The sequence below is a fragment of the Coffea arabica genome, chromosome 4c (genome assembly GCF_036785885.1).
Source record: "Coffea arabica cultivar ET-39 chromosome 4c, Coffea Arabica ET-39 HiFi, whole genome shotgun sequence".
Taxonomy (NCBI): Eukaryota; Viridiplantae; Streptophyta; class Magnoliopsida; order Gentianales; family Rubiaceae; genus Coffea; species Coffea arabica.
In genome coordinates this window covers 4,884,339-4,905,551 of record NC_092316.1, presented here as the reverse complement: position 1 = coordinate 4,905,551, position 21,213 = coordinate 4,884,339, and the positions used below count along the sequence as shown (strand labels likewise).

The window sequence follows — 21,213 nt, the reverse complement described above, 5'->3', positions numbered from 1 at the left end:
CACATTTTTATATTTCTAATCACCTTTTTATTTCATATACATCATATTATAAAAAGTACTACAATAATTATTTCAAATAATACTGTATCCCAACAAGTCTACAGTAATTATTCCAAATATTACTTGAAGCCAACAACTATGTAGTTTAGAACTGACATGAAAACTGGGTGGTAGATATTAACAGAAACTTTGACAATATATACATACATTTTACTTTTGGTGGATAACATATGTATCATCCAGCCCCTATAATGTATTAAAAAAAAAAAAGTCAATACCATACCATATAGGGGTGTACGCAAGCCAAGCTACTCGCGAGCTACTCGCGAGTAACTTGGTCAACGACTTGGCTCGAACTCGGGTTGACCGAGTTCGAGCCGAGTTTGGAGTAGCTCGAATGTAAATCGAGTCGAGTTTCGAGTCAAAAATCCCCCGCTCGAGGCTCGTCGAGCCGGAGTTATTTAAATAATATATTTATAATTTAAATAATATATATGTATTATAATTATAAAATGACCATAATGGGTATAAGTTAGATGGAATTTACAAAATACCCTTCGTTATCGAGTCTTATCGAGTCGAGTTTCGAGCTACTCGCGAGTACATCGAGTCGAGTTTCGAGTATCAATTTTTTTGACTCGATCGAGCTCGAGCTCCTAGGGATATATGAGTCGAGTCGAGCTCGAGTATAGCACTACTCGAGTTCGACTCGGCTCGATTACATCTCTAATACCATATCGATAACTATTGTAAATATTTGCACAGTAATAAGTTCAACTATCTATCGTTAACCCCTGAATGGTAAGAAATTTAAACAATTGAAATCAGATTGTACTCAATGTATGAATTAGAACCATGTCAAGATAGATTAATCATATCAACGTATTTTTTTAATGTATTTTCTATCATCGTATTTTTTTAATGTATTTCTATCATCGTATTTTTTTTAATGTCTTTTATCCAAAAAAAAAAAAAGAAAAGGAAGTCCTGGAGAAAATTAAATACTACAAGGGAAGGTCCGGAAGGATGCAACATAGACATTTCCCGCCAGCCCGAGATCCGTAATGCATAATGTCGGGTTAATTGCTGTACCGGATTTAGCCAGAACCCGACCCAATTCTAACAAGATTTTTCGGTTACGAGAGGATAAGTTAACGGTCGCCAGTCTAACAGGAAAGGTTAGAAGCCACTCACACTCGCCCGCCCGGAACAAAAACGAGCAGCAGAAAAAACCTTAAAGAAATGGCATCCGTACCATGTTCAGACATAAGTAACAGCGTTTTATGCAAAAGTAGAGCGATTTCTTTGGTGGGCTTGTCTTCTTTTCCATTATCAGAGCCAAAGGCGGGAGGTTTACCCTACCCCTCTAGAGGTCAGTAGTTGGCGAATTTCCTTTATTTTTCAATTAAATGTTCTTCTTTTAACGCTAATTATGACGATGATCTGATATGGTTTTGAAATCATTCTTTAAATTTCTGGGTTTGTTTTAATTTATATGATGATTGTTAGTGAATCGATTATGTACGAGTGCAAACAAGAGAAGTCTTTGAGCATGAAAACTCTGCAAATAATGTTCATTTCAATGCAGCCTAAAGGATAAGGGAAAATTGATAGTCTGTGAAATCTAGATACGAAAGTTGTGAAATAATTGTTGCTATTCCTGTAGACTTTATGACTTTCCATAAAGTACGTACTAATTTAGGCTTGGATGATTTAAAATCTGTTATAAAGAGAGGGAAAAAACTACTGTTATAAAGTAATTTATTGAGTACAGAATTCTCGTAAGTGCTGCCAATGTTCAAATAAGCTACAGAATTTCTACTGGTAGCTCAGAAAATAATCTTTACGGAGTTCAGTAGTCATACTGTTCTTAGTTCTTTGTTAGTAAATGGTCAATAAACTGAAACATATCATGCAATCGTATGCTGTTCCCTTCTTTTTTTTTTTTTTTGCTTCCCTTTTTTCCCTTAGTATATGATCTTGTTTTTTCAGATAGAGTTATCTCACAGGGAATTCTTAGAAAAGGAACTTTGCCTTATATTAGAAGGGGATTGCATGGCTTCGTGACAAAGAAAGTGACTACAATTCCCAGGAGCAACATATCCTCAAACTCCAGTGATGGTAGTGGTGATGACTCCTCTGACCAAGACAAGGCATGTCTAATAAGTCCAATTACCTCTATTCTTCCACTTAGAGGCAATTCTATCTTATCAGTTTCTTGTTTAATCTATTTGTAATGTATAGGTTTTAGATGATTATTCTAAATTTGGTCATGTTTAATGATACCTTTGAACCAAGATTAAAATGTTTCCGTGTAATGAGATGTACTCATTCTGCGATACTCGGTAGTCAGTACATGAATGCTGGATGGAAAATAAGTTTATCCTGATATCCTCAAATGACATTTTCTGATTTTACTCTCACAAGATAATGTACCATTAGCTGGAAAATGATATGTAGCATAGAGTTTCCTCCGATGCAATATCATGCTTTTGGTCATATGCATTTCTGTAGAGCAAGAAGGGAGCTTCTTTCTTTCAGAAACCAAGGAAGTTCTCATCTGTCTTAGCACCAAAAGGTTTTCTTTAGCTTAATTTTCTATGAAAAAATGAATTTTTTGAATGATATTTTACTTGCAAAGAAACCTTATCACGCTCATGCAGCACATGCATTAGCTAACAGCTTTTGAGATGCATAACTAAGAAAATTGACAGAACACAAAGCTTTATGGAGTAGCCAATTGTCTCCTTTCTCATCTTGGCTAATTGCCTGGCTGATGTCATACACGACTTGTTTACCCTGACCCATAGTAAGCATTATTATTTCTTTTGTAATGCAGACCCCTTTTGGATACACAAGAAAGGATGTTCTATTGATTGGTCTTGGAGTAACTCTTTTTGGAATAGGCCTGAAAAGTGGATTGGAGGTACTGTCCGCATTGTGCCTTCTAAACAATGGTGATTTAGGACAAGTGTGTAATTATTAATTTTATGAAACAAGTCCTTGTTCTTGCAAGCGTTAATTCTGGTATTCGCATATTTGCAGTTCTTTGGAGTTGATCCTTTGCAGGCTGGGAATGTTGTCCAGTTAGTCCTGGTTTTGGGTTTGACAGTAGGGTGGATCTCAACATACATTTTCAGAGTTTCGAACAAGGAAATGACCTATGCTCAACAATTACGAGATTATGAAAGCAAAGTCATGGAGGTTTGTCTTTTGACATTAACTTTGGGAAACTCTCCTTTTCTTTCCTAGCTTGTTTGTATCAGTTCGTTGGTCCTATTTATCAAAGCAATTGCATTTTATGGTAGTAGCCTATTCTTGATATTCACCATATTTAAAGTGATTCTTGTGGACTGTTATTGCTGCAGAGTAGATTGCATCTAAGCTTAGTAATTTTGCATTCTCGTTCTTTTTCTATCTCGTCTCACAGAAAAGACTGGAGAGTTTAACAGAAGCAGAGTTACAAGCACTGCTGGAACAGGTCGAGGAAGAGAAAAGCCAACCGACTCAAGGCGAGCAACGTACCTGAATGTTTTTATTATATCTGTTCAGGATTCAAGTACATTTATATATACACCTGTATAAGAAGTGTTCTTGTACAATTGAGATGCATAATCAAATGTAGTGACCAACAAGGGAAGACAGATATGGATCATTTTCTTGTTTGAGATATAATTATCCAAGTTGATGGTAAATTGTAACCCTGTCTTGGTGGCAAAATGTAGTTAGTTGATCTGGAAAGACGCCTTGAAACTACAGTTGTTTGTAGGACTTGAAAAAGGCGTGCAAAGTTGGCTTCTTAATTTCATTCGACTTGGCCCAGAACAAGTGACAAAAGATTCCTCAAAAAGATAAAAAGTCCTGAAAGTAATTTTTAGCCCCTTCAATGGAATCCAATCTGCTGCTATTTAGAATTCTTAAATTGTGTTTGGATTGTATTTTCTGTCATTTTTTATGGAAAAATTATTGTAACGATTTGATATATGTGAGAGAAAAAGGTGATAGGAAAATGTGATTACGGAAAACGATAATATTTTCCGATGGAAACAAGCAATCCATTAAAGGAAAAATCCGTATAATTAGTTTGATATGCATTTCCAATCCGGGAAACTTCCTTCATAATTGTTTGTTTCTCCTTTCTTGTCGTTCCTCTGAACTTGATTGGCATTATTGTCACGTGCACTACACAACAAATAAATCAAAAAGATTAATCACAAGAAGTTCCCTAGAATTTGATGTGTTTGCAGTTTACCCTCTAACATTTCATTTTTCTCACTTTATCCCTTTTGTGAGTCCACCTTAGTAAATGGGTCATTAAAATATTTCAATTGACAAAAATAGCCCCCATTAAAATTTTCTGACAAAAGTGGTACGCTCCATGTTCGGTAAAGAAGAAGTGACCCCAAAAGTTTTTTATTATGTTGTTCGTCATCTTATAAAATAAAAATGTCCTAAATTTCTTCAAATTCATTTCCTCGCTCTTCTTCTAGATATTGTTCATCATACCGTATAGAAGAACGAACCCAAGAAACCTGTAAAATGTGATAAAATAGCACTCTTGTGTGAAGATTTTAAACACTAGAAAATCTTGAACGGATATTTCTTGAATATTCAAATTATAAGGTTGATTTTTATAATAGCCTAGTTATTTTTTGGTGCTTTTTATAAAAATAATTTGAAACACAAAAATATGTTACCTAGAATTGTCATGGATACGATTATTTCAAATGGATAGATCTGAAACTTTGCACAAAAGAAGAGAAATATGTATTATATTCAACCTGAACTGGTGTGTATTTATGTCTGTTCATTATCTTTTTAGGAATGCCATTAATTGTCCTTTTGATTTACTAAATGTTTACTTAGAGGGTAAACAGCAAAACACATCAAAACTTGAGGGAACTTTTTGTTATTATCTCAAATCAAAACATATGAGAATGACTCTACGGTTGACACATCTGACATCATTGGAATACGGACAATTTTGAATTTTGAGGTTCATCAATTTTCTCACTGATTATGGTATCCTTCCACAATAGCCTAAAATTCATGCGAGCTAACTACTCCTTTCCTTTTTTTATAACTGACGTTTAAGAAATTTGCTCTTAAGTACTTTTATCTGTCGTTATATTATCCCCATGCAGCATTAATTATTTTTTCATAATTTTGCCATTTTATCTCTCTTTACCAATACAGGACTCTTAATTATTACTCCTAGTAATTATTACTTCTCTCTTTGCTTTTGGCCTAGTAAAACAGTATCATTTAATACTCTAGTGAGAGAAAACATGAGTGAATTGGATAATTAATGAGGGTACAAAAGAAAAGTAGTGTATAGATTTAAACAATGAAAAACTTTTCTTAATTGGTGTGCAAAATCTTAAACGTCAGTTATAAAAAAAGGGAGGGAGTATATAATTAACTGCCTATGGAAAAAACTATATAATTAACTGCCGCCAGAGTTGGCTCGACTGGTGCTAGAGTAGCATCATTAGGTTCTAGCACCGTGTGATTGCAGTTCAATCCCTTCTACCGTATTGTATATCTTGGAGGCGGGTACACAAATACAGAGAGATTAATCCGAAATGAATACTCCCTGTGATGAAAAAAAAAACTATATAATTAACTAAGTCCTAAGTCCTATGCCTTGTTTGGATTGTATTTTCTTAGATTTTTTGTAGAAAAATTATTGTAATAATTTGATATATGTGAAGAAAAAAAATAATAAAAAAATATAATCACAAAAAATGATGCAATTTTTCTGTAAAAAATAGCTGTCCAAACGAGTTCTTAAATTCCAAGTCCAAAGTCCTTGGAATATGACTCCTACAACGTGGCGCCATGGACCAAAATTTAAGATACAGCCCAACGAAGTGAGTAAAATATATAGATCCAACTACACCTAAACTTGGATTACTGTTACCAAATCTACCTGGGAAGAGGCCATCGTCATTATCATGTGGGCCCTCCTCTAATTTCCAGGTGTTGCTAAGCAAATCATTAGTCCCTGTATTCGTCAATAATTAAACAAACTTCTCCCCCCAAACAACACGCACAACACACACTAACCACACAGACAATCCAAGAATGGCCATTTCTTCTCCTTCCATCTCCATTCCTCCCAAGCCCCCTTTCAACTTTCTCCGCTGCAAAGCCTAGCTTATTTAGAAAATCTGGTTTGTTTTTGTTTTTTGTAGATTTATTTTCAAGAAAAAGATGGCAATTGTAACTGGAGATAGATACTTGGAATCCTTGGTTCGATACGTGGAGAATAACGCTGAGCCATTGATCGAAGGAACTTTGGTTTTGAAATTGAACCCGGTTGGTTTGCGGTATGTGCAATCGAGGCTTGAGGCGTTATCGGAGCTGGAGAGCTTGCTTTCCGGAGCTCCGGTGGACTATCTCCGAGCTTACATTTCCGACCTTGGTGACCACCGCGCTCTCGAGCAGCTTCGCCGGATCCTCCGCCTTCTTCCGTCGCTTAAGGTGGTTTCTGTGCTTCCCCCTCCTGGTAGGGACCCTACTCCTTTGTCGTTGTTGCCGTTTGGGAGATTGAAGGTTCTGGAGCTTCGTGGGTGTGATTTGTCTACGTCCGCCGCAAGAGGGTTGTTAGAATTGAGGCATACTTTGGAGAAATTAATCTGCCACAACTCAACTGTATGGAATTTCCTTCGCTTAACCCAAAGTTTGATCTTTCAGTTGAGATTCTTTTTTTTTTTTTTTTATCAAATGGATATTTTTTCTTTTATCTAGAATGTGCTTTACTGTACTGTTGGTTTCTTTAGGAAATGACAGTTTAGAATTCTATTTAACTCATAAACTGGAGTGAATGTCGTTTGTGGAAAATTTCTGATGCTTCTAGTTCTTTTTTTTTTTTTCTCCCCTTTTCCATTTGTGAGCTTATATGCGTTTACTAGTCCGAAACCAGCTCTTGTGAAAAGTTTTTACTTTACTGCGCCTAAAAAATTGGAAAGTTGGAGATATAAAATTTAGGAGCAGAATATCGAAACCATCGTTGATTTCAGTGGGAAATTATCTCAATCAACCAAATGAAATAAAGGAGCAACTGAATTTACATCCGAATTGGAGTTTGAAAAATATCTCAGTTTTACATGATATGCGAACAATTTTTGGCGTGATCATTTGCGGTATTATGCACATGATTATGGTAGTTATGCATTAAGCAGTGCTAAAGATGAGGCTCTGTACATGTCTCTGATGCTCATGTATGGCCTAATCAGAAGCTATAATTTTTGCAATATAAACATAGTTGAGCTACTTGAATAGATACATTTTAACTACAAATCATCCTTCGCTGGTTCTTTCAAAAATGGTGAGCACTGTCTAACAGTACAGTCAGTCATCTTTCCTGATCAGTAAGCTGCATGGTAAGCAGGTGATACTTATTAGCTATCTTCAGCTTGGATGTTGCAACTGAATGCATCGATTTGATATTAAAAAGGACACATTGGTCAGAAGAGAAAGAGCAAGGGAAGAGTTTTTATGCACAAAGACCCCACTTAACTATTGTTGGGTGCGAGGTCTACATTTGCCTCAATTTTTGAAAAAATTAGAAGCGAAGCTGAGCTGAGCAGCATTTCCTAGATGGATTGTAGTATTAGTATGTATCTGGAAACATGTCTTGATTTTTTTTACACTTAAAACTAACAAGCATGTTGTATGCTGTCTTGAACTGCTGGTCACCAACCATGTACATAGTGACAAAGTTCGCAAATTGTTTGGAGCTACAATGGTTACTTTTATCTTAAATCCATCAAAACATTTTTTCCCCAAATTTACAAGTGGGTAAAAAATTAGATTAGTTATCTAGAGCCAGAAGTGAAAGATGTAATTCTAGCGTTTTGCAGATTAACTCTTAAACGAGAGAGTTAATAGACAATTATTGTGTAAGAAATTGGAAGTTTCGGTCTTTGCATGTTGGGAATTGTCTCTGTCGAAAAATTGACAGGTTCAAGATGGAAGCTTGGAGATTGGGATTCCATAGCTTTGAAGTGATTTGGGCATCGCTTAGGAGAGTCAAAACAAAAAGGAAATAAAGGAAGCAAATAAAAAAAAAGGGTAAGAGAAGAAAACTAAAGAGGGCAAAGAAACCTCTATGTCAATTGTGGGGCAAAGGTAGTGCATATGGTGCAAGACTTGTAAAATTTTGAAATAATCTGAAATTATTCAGAAGTTTGATAAGGAAGGCAAGAAATTCAAAATATTTCGTTAGCAGCATCTATTTTATATGGTTATACAGTTCCTGTATGTGATGTTCTGTTTTTACTTTAATCTTTTTTCTGTTCTTGAGTTTTAGAAAGAGGTTCATCTTCTGGTTCTTCCTATTTGTGCATAACTTTCTCTGTTTCTCGTTGATTTCTGTAAAATTGAAAATTTTCTCCTTCTTTGCAATTGGTTCAGGATGCATTACGCCACGTATTTGCTAGTAGAATTGCAGAAATTAAGAATTCTCCACAGTGGAACCGCTTGTCATTTGTTTCGTGTGCTTGTAATGGCTTACTTCTCATGGATGAGTCTTTGCAGCTTCTTCCTGCTATTGACACCCTTGATTTAAGTAGAAATAAATTTTCCAAGGTGGACAATCTACGGAAGTGCACTAAATTAAAGCATCTGGACCTTGGTTTCAATCATCTGAGAAGTATTGCATCATTTAGTGAGGTAAATTCAGTTGAAGTTGATTGTTGTTTCTTCCTCTAGTCTTCTTCTGCTTGCTTCCTTTCCTTTTCGAGCTGCGGGGAGGGGAGGGGGGTTGATGAAGATGTGCTGCATAATTCCTGTTTTAGGTGGTATGCGTCTTTTAAATTTACTGTAGCTACATTTGCCAATCACTGTATGTTGCCCTTCTTTGAGACCTAGTGGATCAGAATGCCAACTTTGATTTCAATGTACTTGTTCACAAAAACTTTTATGGACATACTAATAAGCTTTACATTAGCGATGGTATATGTGAGGGGTTAACTTTACTTGAGTTGGATAATCTATAGCTCAACAAGGAACGGGGTAGAGAAAGAAGAGCTTCTGGGGGTTCACTCCTGTATGGGATAGCTATATGAGAGTAATGAGCAGCTAAACACAGTGGTGAATTTAAACTTTATTAGGAGTTTAGTTCTATGAAAGTATCTATTTTGGGGAAGAAGGGGGTCATTTTGGCTAGAGGTCATAACAATTCTAATTCCAGATACTCATTTGCCTGATATGTGAGCATACAGAGCGATATATTTAGAAAGCTGATGCTTCTTTAGCATTAATCTCTATGATGTGTCTCAAAAGAGTTAGTGTGCCTCCTGTTTTTCTGAAGGGTACTATGTTGTATTTGTCAATACCATTCAGTCCTGTAAGGTGGTGTCCATTGTAGTCCATGGTTTGCATGCAGAAGAGAATTAGCTAAGATCAATTATGAAGTCTAAGAGATTTATGTGCCACTAATCTACTTGAACACCCAATCTTGAAGTTTTTTCCTTTTAAACTGGAGATGTGTGGACTTCCGCAATTGAATGATTCTATAGAAGTCTACACTCAATGCTCCATATTGATCTAAGTTGTTTTACAAAGCTTTTAGCTGCATCAAAATACCTATATGGTTCAATTGAAGCATATGAAAATGCGTTTTTTTATAAATAAAGTATCTGTTTCTAGTCAAGGGAAGGTGTGAAATTGAGATCTTTCTACCAAAAAGGAGGAAAAGTGAGATGTAAAATTCCCTGTTATTACATTTATGATGGCATCAAATTAGTCCAGAATAATTCTGTTAGTTGTTTTTTCTTGATAGCATAACTAGGTAGTATAGTTGTGGAAAAGATGAAAGAACAATCTGACTGATAGAAGATTGCATCAGTATCTTGATCCCCTGTATAGTTATTTGAGAATTTGTTCAGGATCTGCCCACTAAGTTCATCAGTTTTGCAGGTGTTGTGTCAAATTGTTAAGCTTGTCTTGAGGAACAATGCTCTTACTACTTTGCGTGGAATCCAGAACTTGAAGTCACTTGAGGGTCTTGATGTCTCCTACAACATGATTTCCAATTTCTCAGAGATAGAGATTCTGTCTGGCCTTCCATCGCTTCAAAGCTTGTTGTTGGAAGGGAATCCTCTCTGTTTTGCAAGATGGTATCGAGCTCAAGTTTTCAGCTATTTTCCTTTCCCTAATAGTGTAAGTTTGACCATATTTAGAGTCTCTCTTTTGTGGCAATTTGTTCTTTGAGTTGCCTACATAAATAATATGTGATTATGAATTTTCTCATGGCTCAGCTGAAACTGGATGAAAAGAAAATCTCCACAAGAGAGTATTGGAAACGGCAAATTATTGTTGCTGGTAGACAGAAGCAACCTGCTAGCTTTGGATTTTACTCACCAGCAAAAGATGACGGTGAATTGGATGGAACTATAAACACAAAAAGGGTAGGTAATCTTTTTTCTTTAGGCTGTCATTTATCCTTGTATCCATGTAGTCAGTTCATTTTTCAGTGCCTTCCTAGTTTGACATCTTTTGTTTGCATGCCAATTTATGCAAGAGATATGTGTTGCAGAAGAGGACATCTCGTCTTGCTAGCATTGAGAGTGAAGATCAGAGCACATGTGTGTGCTCTGACCAAGATTCAGCTTTGGGTGATAGTGAAAATCAAAGCAAAAAGGAGGATGCCAATTCGGATGAGGAAGAAATAGCTGATCTGATGAACAGGATTGAAATTATGAAAAAAGAACGGTCTGCTCTATGGTTTCAGGAATTCAAAGAATGGATGTCTCCTGTTACTCAAAGTTTTGATGATAGAAAATGCACAGGGACTAATAACAGTGTCAATGAAGAAGTGTATGTGAAAGGCAATACTAGACATAGGTATCCTGGTGAGAGCTCAAGATATGTATCTGACTCTTTTCAAGCTTCTGGAGATGATAGTAGTACAAATATATTGGAATCCGATAACTCCTTTGCTGATGCATCTTTGGGTTGGAATACCCAAAGCTCACTTGATCGAATTGGTGAAGTAGCTTCAACACTTTTCACAGGACAATCTGGTGGGGATTCTGTTCCTGTTATCAGAAGTTTTCCCATGGATAAGGAGCATCCAAAATCTTTAAAAAATCAAGGCAGCATGTCTGCAATTGATAATAGGGTTGAATCCAATTCATCTTCAATTGCACCGGGTTCACCTCCTCACTACCAACAGGATATTTTGCATCGACGTCAGAACTTGGAAGAAGAATTTCTACAGTTCTCTGCTGAGTCCCTTTCAGTTGCGTCCACTGATAGTGATACTAGTAGCGAGGAGGATTCTGCTGAATTTGGTTCCTGGATACCTCAGGTTGATCGATCACTGATTGGTAATTTCTCAGGAACGGGTTTGGATGATTGCTCAACTGCACTTTGCTCGGATGATGTGCACCATGAAGGAGAGAACCGAGCTTCTGCATCAGAGCAAAATGGTTTGTGTGAATTAGATATAGGTACTAGAGGGATTCCTGGTGTTGAGAATGAGGCTGATTGGCAGGAGGAGAAGTTGCGAAAAAAGAAATCGAAAAGAAGAGTCGTTTCATTAGCAGAGGAGGATAATGTTGATATAGAACCAGGGCCAGTTCACAAGTCAAATGGAGATTTGGACATTTATAAAGTTGAAACAAGACATGAACATCATAGATATATATCTGGGAAAGAATCCTTATCTATGGAGTCAGATGATATGATTATGACCATTTTGAACTCAAATAATGCGAATTTTGGAGCTCCTGAATCTTGTAGACAATTTGTACGTTGCAGATGCTTGCTTCAGGAGAAATCTGAGTTGGTGGAAAGGTAATTTAATTTCTTCTCTACATCAAATTTCATCTTAGAAAAGTTTACAGTTGTGTGATGCTTCTGTTCTTATGCCTGATATTGTCTCTGTAGTGCTCTTTGTCTGGAAATGCTAAATTTTGGTGAGTGAAGCATTTTATTCAACTTTTCCTCTGCTTTTGTCATGTGACCCTTGAATGTTGATACATAATCATGGGACACAGATAATTAGCTTGCTTTTCCACAAAATCTACTCTCTTCTATTGTGAAGATGTATTAACTGCTTCTTTCAAATGCAGTGCTTATATTGATTTTACTAAACTGATAATTGTATTTTACCAATTGATATGTCCTGGTTAAGCTTAAAGTGTGACATAATCAGAGTTCTTGCTAAGTTTTAATCGGAGTAATTCTTTGTTTCTAACACCCCCCCCCCCCCCCTGCCCCCCAAAAAAAAAGAGAAAAGTTTAATTGCATTTTTTTTGTTGGGGGGGGGGTGCTGTTTCTCTCCTTTTTTTTTTCATTTTTCTTTCTCCTTCGTTTTCATTTTGATAATTAAATTTAAGCTAGAAGCAATAATATTGTAACCCTGGAAACTCCAAATATGAGATCTGAAATGTAAACATCGAATATCTTTTTTTTGTTAAATTGTAGTCCTCTAGCACACTTTCTGATTGTGCCACATTATTTTCTAATTTTGACATCTTGATGACCTTTCTTGGATGTCTTATATATACATGCAAACTCATTTATTGCTTCAGTGGTTGTATGTGTGTCTTTTTGTCTGTTGGCTCTACTTGTTGTGGCATGTACTCATTCCAATTTCATGTTTCTTATTAGTTCTACCTACCTTTAAACATGCTCTGGAAATTGACTGTACTTTTATCACTTTTTCAGAAAGTGTTTGATGTAATGCTAAAGAGCAACATTATCTAGTATTTGAGGCTTCTTTTGATCTTGTTTAAGTTACATGTTTTCCTAATGCAGTGAAGTAGCCATACTGAGTGGCGTGAACAAATTTTATGTACTACTCGGTGGTGAATCTGATGGGTCAGGTTAGCTTTGTTGTGGTATGAACTGTTTGCATTAGGTTTACATTTGTATCCTTTTGATAATATGATGCATCAATGATACTGAAATACTTAACATGTAGCTTAATCTTTTGACTTTCCAGTAACCTGTTTAAAGCTTATTGGTTGTCATGAAATTGGAGATGTGAGAGAGGTTTTTGTTGGTTTGGGACTTCAGGTCGTAAGGTTGGTGAGTTCAACTGTAACCTCTTGCATGCAAGCTTTTTGAACTTTTCTAAAGGTTGCGACATTTACTTGTGTTTATAGGGTATGCTGCAAAGACAAATCATATTTGTTCATTACCATGAGTGTAGAGAAATCCAGAAAATTGCTAGCTCTATTGGATTCCTTTGATTCATCTGTATTGCAGGATAACTGCCCACTCACGAGGTGATTTCTGAATCCTTGCCTAAAAGCTGAGGCTAATTGTTATGTTAAATAAATTTGAAGATTCTGTTTATCTGTGCAGTTATAATATCTTTACTCTGGTGCTGAATTTAGAACTTAAATGGCAGTTTGGAGCAGGTTCAAGTTAATATCTTCGAGAGGCATGTATATGGAAGTGCAACCATGAGCATTTTTCAGTACTCAATGGTGATGTTTTGGAGCAGCAATTTAGAAGGTATGTGCTACAGTTCTTGTTTATGTTCATTTTTCTATTTGAGTAAAACAATGGCTATGAGATTATCATATCAGTGATTTGTTTTCTTGTTTATTGAAACTTTCTATTGAAAATTTTTTTGAATTATTGAAGTGATACAGAAGATACTGCAAAAAATTAAACTTCTATTAAGCAATTGAAAATTGCCAATACCAGTCACTGAAAATTGGCTGTTTTTACCTACTGTTGTGGATTCCTTTGTTCCACCGCAGCCTGGTGAATGTTTCACTGGAGACTCTATGTGTAATGGATTCCCTCCCCTAATTCCTTCCTTTAAGTGGATTGGACTTGGCTACAATCTAGATAAAACTACCATTCAACATTTGCTATGGGCAAGTAAGGTTACTGCATTTTTTTTTTAAGAATGATAATTTCTGTATTCTTTGAAAATTACAGAGGGCCTCTGGCTTTCAAGGTCTCTATTTGTGCTCAAGTGGCAGCTACTTGTGTGTATTGAAGATCTGAAACAGTTTGGCACCCTCGCAGAGGAAAAATCTTCCTCATCCTATTTCATTCTGGATGCTTCTTGTTCTATCATCAACATATCTGAGATGGTAAATCTTTTTGTTTACTGAAAAAAGTCTTCTTATGGTCTTTCATCTGTATCTTTGCTTACCTTCCAGGTATGATTAGCAGTGTGATTAACAAATTCTGTTAAATTTATCATCTTGCCTATGGTGATCTGCCACTTTATCTAGGATGTCTATCATTAACTTTTTTTTTTCTCATAATATATGCAGCATCTTATGAACCATTGTGTTCTAGTAGTTCGCTTTAAATTTCAGGTATAGACACTATAACAAGCCCAAATATATAAATTCTACATAGAGGTGGTTTAGGCCATGCTTGTTTGGTGGGAACTTGTTAAATGATTTTCAGTGTCCAGTTAGTGTTGTTGATCAAGTTGTTCAGTTGAGGACACACATTTAGTTTGTGGAAGATGGATAGAAAATCCGAATAAGCCTGGAATGGCCGAGTTTTTTTTTTTTTTTTTTTTTGAAGTTTTACGTATCCTATAGCACAACGACAAGCAAGCAGCGTCAGTCACTCCATTTATTATAACAAATGGAAAGGGAGTGAAGTCAGTTCTAGGTTTTGCGTACCTACATTTCACGTATGATTTTGCCTTTGAAGTAGTGGCAACTCGGTCAATTTGTTGCAACATACAGACATGCATGCTTAAACAGGGCTAAGATATGTTAATTTTTTTGTTGTTTAGGTGATTGATAACAAGGACAGAGAGTGCATGACCTTGGCTTTACAATGTGCTTTAGATAAACAGGATGCAGGGCATGCAACTCTTGCTAAGGGAAAGCCATCTTCGGGTCCTTTCACATGGAAGTTCAAATGGTTCTCTGAAGAAAGTTTATACAAGTTCGTGGCACTGTTGAAGGCAATTCATGCCGAGTTGACCACATCACCTCTGTGCGTACGCTGGATATCATGATCAAAGAGGGAAAGAGATCCTTCCTTTGTATATCACAATCAAATTCTTCTCATTCTTTCGGTCTGGTACTGTTTCATAGTTCCCATTCCATTTTCTTTCTTCTTCCGTTATGGCATCCCTAGCTTGGTTCATGCCCTTTTTGAAATATTTGTTTCTTTGATAGAGCTTATTGAGTGTAAATGAATTGTACATAGTCAAACCCAAATTCTCTCTTTTGAATCTGGACGTGCATATTTCTTTTCCCCTGTATAATTCATGGTAGCTTGGCTGGCTCCAGATGTAAAGAGCTGGTGGTTGTAAATTTTGTGAGATCAGTTATTGAATTAATGTGAACTATTTGACTGGGGCAGAGACATCTGCACAGCTTTGTAGGGCACATTGACGTGTGTATTTTTATTAAACTACTTCCAGTCATCAAAACTTTTGATGTACAATTAACTTATAAAGAATATATTATCAAAAAAAAAAAAAAAACTTATAAAGAACATCATGGATGATTACTGATGTCATTACCAGGCGGGAGCACAATGGGCTTCTCAACATTACCCGATCCTCGGGGAAAAAAAATAATTAATAAAAAGCTTTGTTACTGACAACTTCGTCAGAAGCAAACTTCTCACCTGGGAAGGCAAAGCAAGTAAACTCTAGTGCTAATCTGATGCCCAATTGGCAAGTCGGACGAGGAGCTGCACTAGATTATTTCCGTACACTAGTTTCTTGCAGTATCAAATAGAAATGAAGCATAATCCGAATCTTGCAATTATAACAAAGAAATCATCTATCTCCGGCTTCTCTTCGGTTTAAGCCTCTTAAAAGCCATAAATGTCACAGCAGCTGAAAGGGAATACCTTCACAAGACAAAATTACATGTCAGAAGCTTTAAAATCTGAAAATTTAAAACAAGTTGATATCCATCTAGCCTGGGTGCATATTCAAGAAGATATATGAGGAGATTAGCATCGCAAACAGACAAATAATCCAGCACAACATGTGCTTTCTCATAGTTCAACAATCTCTTCCCCCAAACACACACACACCCACACCCACACCCACAACCCCCCCCCCCCCAAAAAAAACAAAAACAAACATAGAAAAAAAGGGGTAGTGATGCTCAATAATAGCCAGAATGGAAATGAAAACCACCAGGATGCATCAGAAAATATGATTGAACACTGTAGAAACTAATCATTGGGGAAAATGAAGCTAACGCATATAGAAATAAGAAAGGAGCTTAAAATACCATGTAATTGTATAGTTTAGGTGGTCTTGAGGCATGACTGGACTACGCATTAATGTAGCAATGTCCTTTGGAACAGGGTATGGTTTGCTTGGGTCGATGTTTTCATTGATATCTTCAATGTACAGTGTGTTATCAGGAAGACCACAAGCACGAGCAATTGCAGGTATATCGACATAAAACCACTGAGAGGAACTAGGATCATTTGCTGGAACAAATATGCTAGGCTTTTCACTACCTCGAATGACTCCAGTTACTTCAACTGGGGAAATAGTTGGAACTTTATCCTGTCAACTTCAAAATACCATCATATAGCTTCATATGCTAGTCATTAGTCATCATCAGTCAAAGTCATCGTAAAACTAGAGGAAACAAGCTCAACAACCTCTGCCTTTTTTGATGCAAACGGCCACCATGAACCTTTTGTGTTCTCTCGAGTAGAGGAGGATGGAGCATCTGAAGCCTGTCTATCATCTGCAGGAGCCTCTAATGACTTGTCCCTCCAAGCACGTGGGACCCATCCTCTATTGACAAGAATAGGGGACTGCAAACTGAAGAAAAAATTAAACTATGATATGGATGAAACAGATGTACTTTCTGAACATCAAGAAGCACCCCAGAGCCATCATTAAGACATAAACATCAATTAATACAAAAGAAAGATACTTATTTTTATTGGAAGGACACATGATTAATGTTCACACATAAAATTTACGCCAAATCTAGGACTACTGCTAAACAAATTCTACAAAAGTAGAATAAAAGCAACCAATGCTGTAACTCTGTCTATGCAAAACACAACCGCCTGCAGAACTAAAAGTCTTTAGCCATTCTTACCTCTCAGGGTTCCCAGGGATAGGCAAGAGAGGAGTGATGAGATAGTATCCATTTTCAGTAACACCTGAAATGCTTCTGGAACGCGGGCCAATATAAATTGACCTCTTCTCGTCGAAAACTCCTTTACATCGTACCCTCCTGAACTCCAAAGAATCCAAAGTTTCACTTGAAGGTGCAACCTTGTCGCACTTAAGTGGCTCCATTCCTAGCCTATTCTGCCTATAGTCCAGCATTTTAATCTGTACATACAACAGAGCCCTCAAGAACAAAACTTTATTTTTTTTCAATCCTATAATAACTTGGTAAACAAACCTATAATAACTTGGTAAACAAACCAAAAACCAAACAACAGTCTTATATCTGAATTGTTACAAATGTACTACTAGTATATGTTAGACACCTAGAAAAGGGCAATGAAAACTCTTTAAGAGCAACGTGAATTAATTAAACTGGGATAATTTCCCCTCATGGAGTATAATAGCACATAAAAGCAGTACCTTTTCTTGTCTTCTGAAGATTTGCCAAGTGCCGAGGCCAAAAGTGATAGCTCCTGGTATGAAAAGCAACAGCTTTGACAACGCCGACCTCCTCTCTTGCTCTGACGAGTAAAATTAGTAATAAATTAAAAACTACGGATCCTTCTTCCATATCCAAAAGGAACTCAGAGAAAATGTAGATAAATAATGCATTCTGTCTTCAATCATCAGGAATAAAGAAGTGCCACAAGCACGCATTTTTTTTTTTTTTTTTTTTTAAAAAAGGTACAATTTCTTGAGGAAAATTAGAAAAGGACATCAATTTACACACACCTGGAGGTGGAGTAGTGGGAGAGGAGATGGAGGGGGCTGAGGTGGAGAAGGAGGAAAGCGGAGGAAGTGGGGCCCGAACCCATTGCGATGGAAGGGTGGTGGGACTCCTGGAAACACCTTGGCGGAGAGTTCTTGCTAGAGTTTTGGAGATGGAAGCTGCCGCCATGTTGCTGCTGACATCTGAATCGACAGCGTATGATACTGGGGAGGGGAGCTGGGTAAGGGGTTTAGCCAAATCAAATGAACTTCCAAGAGGAAGGAGAAGAAGAAGAAAAAAGGCCAATGGGTTTACTATTTGGAAGGGTTTTAGCCTTTTATGCCTTTTGCAGCTCAGAATTGGGCAAATTTGAGTTTTGACTCCCCGGCCATGTAACAAGCTCAGTGGCCACCAAAAAAATTTAAGTCTTTGTTTTTAATACAAGTTTTTTTAGGTTTTTTTTTCTCCTTTAGTCTAAGATAGAATATATTATATAATTATTATCGTTTAAAAAAAAATTCCCAAGCCACGTTTAGTGCTATTATTTTTTTTTATAAGTACATGGATCTTTCTTTTCGTCCTTTTTTTTTATATATTTCTTCAAATGATGGACGAGAAAATTCAACGCATCATTTTTATTTTTATTTTTTTTTGCCTTCGAACGGAACTTGCATTTGCATCCACCAGTGGTTGTCTGGTCTGCTCAAGATGTAATAGCCCATAGGTCAGCAATAGAATAATTGTCATGCAGCCCGAAATAAGATCCAATCCAAGAAGGCCCATATAACTGGAGATTAGAGCTCTATTGCGATCTCTTATACTCCCCCGTCCCACTTTGATAGTTCTTATTCTTTTTTCATCTGTCTCAAATTATAGCTCACTCCCCAATCGAAGAATGTAGTTATATTTTAATTTTTTTAATACCCTTATTCAATGTAAGTAGTTGTTACTATAAACCTACCCCATTTAATGAGAGTTGATTCTTTTTTTACCATCAATTCAAGTTTCCATAAAGTTGTCTCATATTTTAGAAAAAGAGCAATCTAAATTTACTTTTTCAATAAAATTAATTACTTGTTCTTAAATTGTGTGAAAAAAACATAGGACTATCAGAGTGGGACGAAGTGAGTATATATATATAGGCACGGATATTCAAACTCTGATTAATCTTCCATTTGTCTTCCCATCCCCACCTCTCTCTCTCTCTCTCTCTCTCTCTCTCTCTAGGAATCAGAATTCAGACAGCAGAGAGAAGCAATTATGGTTAATCATCAAAGAAAGGAAAATTGGGGTACAAATTTCTTGTAATTTGCAAATTTAATCTCTTATTATCTATATTAGTAAGTAGGAGTAGTTAATTTTGGTGGTCATTATCAATTAAAGGCAATTAGTAAGCGTCGTCACTGTTGTGCTTTTCGTTGGGTAGGCACAAAAAAAAATCAGCCCTTTTCGTTGCCGATAACAAATCCGGCCGGGAGCTTCATTCATATGCTTGCAGTTGCCGTACGTATTGTCCCATTTTTTTCTTCCCTGCGGCTTTTGCACTAATGAGCTTCAAATTGTTTAATCGGAGGATGAAGTCTACTTAACTAGAAGACAAGATGCCAAAAAAGAAAAAGCTACATAATCTGAGAGTAAAGCCATAGTAGTACCCTAAGCAAATCCTTTATTTGCAATGTCGTCAAGATTAACTAAAAACTAACACAAGATTGGACGGATAATTAATTATGCAGGAATGACAAATCAAATTCATCCCATGCTCGAAAGTACGAGAGAAAGCAGCAGGGCTGTGACTGCAGACGCTCCAAGAGGGGCTCCCACGCCAACAGCGGCATTCTTGGAAGGACCGCTGGCTGTGGAGTTGGTCTTTGAAGAGCCTACCAAAAAATAGAATCAGAAAAATACTCTTTTCTTAGTTATACTTTTTCTATCTCATTAATTTTTTGCAGCTAAATTCAGAACTAATGCACCAAAAAAAAAAACTAAACTAATGACTCACTGTTAGATGTCGATGGTGGCGGTGATGAAGCAGTTGGAGGTACACCCGCTGTGGTGAAAAAAAAAGTCACAGTAATAACTTTTAATTTTGCAAATAACAAGAACTACCAAAAGTGCCTGCTCGAAACTTTGAATTCGTCTTTATCATGAAATAAATTTCATAGACAAAACTATCCTTTTTTATTCTGTTTGATTCTCTGCAAAGAAGGAAGATTTTCAATTGAATCTGGTGTCAGTGCATTTTCTCCACTCAATTCAAGGAAGAATAGAATTCCCTTTTTGATCCATGAATTTTTCTTTGAAAGGTTATACTAGTAATTTCATTGACATTTATATATATATATATATATATATATATATATATATATATGTTTCTTTTAAAATCAAAAAAAAAAAAACAAAGAAGACTTTGTCAAAATACGAGGACCAGAACTTGCATGGATATATCGACAGCATAAGAACTACACTTAAAAAGGCTAAATAAATAAAACTTCCGATAATTACTCTATAAAAAAGGCTAAATTTTCTTCCGCTGTTCATTTTCTTAGACCAAATTCACGATCTATACTCCTCCAGTACGTCATAAACAAATTAAGAGATCATTACATATATATATATATATATAACAAAAAAAAAAAAAGAAGGAGGAGTCATACCAGTTTTGCAATCGGAAGGATCAGCATTTGCATTACAAGCCTTGGAAAGTTGCATGGCATCTTGCTGTGTTATATTGAGACTCTTCAAGAGTACAGGGTTGGTGAAGACTTGGCAAAGGCACTGTTTATCATTTGCTACGAGTTCCTTCATGGGAATGCAGCATGAGGCTGGTGGATTGGATGGATCCTTCAAGTAGGGTTGGCATGGAAGCAGTTTTTGCACGCATGGCAATTGAGCTCCTGAAGCCCCTGCAGTTTTCTGGGCAAAACCCACACAAAACAATGAAGATATCACTAGAAAGAATGAACATAACAACACCTTGGATGGAGCCATGGATAGAAGAAATGAGTTTTTTTCTTTTTGGTTTTGTTTCTTGAGAAAGGTTGGTTGATTATGTCAGGCTAGTGTTTTTGATCAAAATGAAGGGATCGTAGATAATTGGTTTGAAGGTTTGTCAATATATATATATAGTGAGGGATTCCAAGGATGTTAGGATTTTATTCCACCATGCTAGGAGGAGCGGTTTTGGGAAGCAGTTCTTGGGAAACGGTTGCAATTCTTCATCTCCTCTTGGAGAAAGAAGTTGAATTTTAAACTGGGTACAACTTTTCGGAAAGCCGTTTTCACTTTGATCTGATCAAAGATTTTTTATCCAACCCAAGGATAGGAAAGGATAAAAGGGGAGTTCGAGAAAATGGCTTGGAGTTGAACGGGATAAGTTAGGTTCAATATT

At 36.4% G+C, this 21,213-nt stretch overlaps 4 protein-coding genes across 7 annotated transcripts; 2 read left to right on the top strand and 2 right to left on the bottom strand.

Moving 5' to 3' along the window:
• Positions 1–1,160: 1,160 nt before the first annotated feature.
• LOC113738709 (uncharacterized) lies at positions 1,161–3,695 on the top strand. The gene is made up of 5 exons (XM_027265949.2): positions 1,161–1,372; positions 1,993–2,153; positions 2,840–2,926; positions 3,046–3,204; positions 3,431–3,695. Exons 1-5 carry the CDS (start codon positions 1,243–1,245, stop codon positions 3,527–3,529), a joined length of 636 nt encoding a protein of 211 aa, XP_027121750.2. The 5' UTR covers positions 1,161–1,242; the 3' UTR covers positions 3,530–3,695.
• A 2,289-nt stretch (positions 3,696–5,984) lies between these two features.
• Positions 5,985–15,341, top strand: LOC113739696 (uncharacterized). Of its 4 annotated transcripts, none has more exons than XR_003460294.2 (11): positions 5,985–6,657; positions 8,422–8,679; positions 9,928–10,170; positions 10,269–10,418; positions 10,532–11,808; positions 12,775–12,842; positions 12,962–13,047; positions 13,125–13,247; positions 13,373–13,479; positions 13,915–14,072; positions 14,738–15,341. XR_003460294.2 is itself a non-coding variant. In XM_027267000.2 (11 exons), the coding sequence occupies exons 1-11, from the start codon at positions 6,217–6,219 to the stop codon at positions 14,963–14,965; spliced, it is 3,135 nt and encodes a 1,044-aa protein (XP_027122801.2). In that variant the 5' UTR covers positions 5,993–6,216; the 3' UTR covers positions 14,966–15,341. The 4 variants fall into 4 exon arrangements, 3 of the variants coding, with proteins under 3 accessions (XP_027122803.2, XP_027122801.2, XP_027122802.2); XM_027267000.2 differs by having other exon boundaries at positions 5,993–6,657; positions 12,962–13,043; XM_027267001.2 differs by having other exon boundaries at positions 5,994–6,657; positions 10,547–11,808; positions 12,962–13,043.
• Positions 15,342–15,493: 152 nt separating this feature from the next.
• Positions 15,494–18,230, bottom strand: LOC113739697 (surfeit locus protein 1-like). Its single transcript, XM_027267003.2, has 6 exons — positions 17,849–18,230; positions 17,537–17,637; positions 17,040–17,278; positions 16,588–16,753; positions 16,206–16,489; positions 15,494–15,813 (listed from the first exon to the last, which is right to left on the bottom strand). The coding sequence occupies exons 1-6, from the start codon at positions 18,012–18,014 to the stop codon at positions 15,744–15,746; spliced, it is 1,026 nt and encodes a 341-aa protein (XP_027122804.2). The 5' UTR covers positions 18,015–18,230; the 3' UTR covers positions 15,494–15,743.
• Positions 18,231–19,471: 1,241 nt separating this feature from the next.
• On the bottom strand, positions 19,472–21,179 carry LOC113739818 (non-specific lipid transfer protein GPI-anchored 3). Its single transcript, XM_027267160.2, has 3 exons — positions 20,480–21,179; positions 19,825–19,872; positions 19,472–19,702 (listed from the first exon to the last, which is right to left on the bottom strand). The coding sequence occupies exons 1-3, from the start codon at positions 20,811–20,813 to the stop codon at positions 19,575–19,577; spliced, it is 510 nt and encodes a 169-aa protein (XP_027122961.1). The 5' UTR covers positions 20,814–21,179; the 3' UTR covers positions 19,472–19,574.
• Positions 21,180–21,213: the final 34 nt, after the last annotated feature.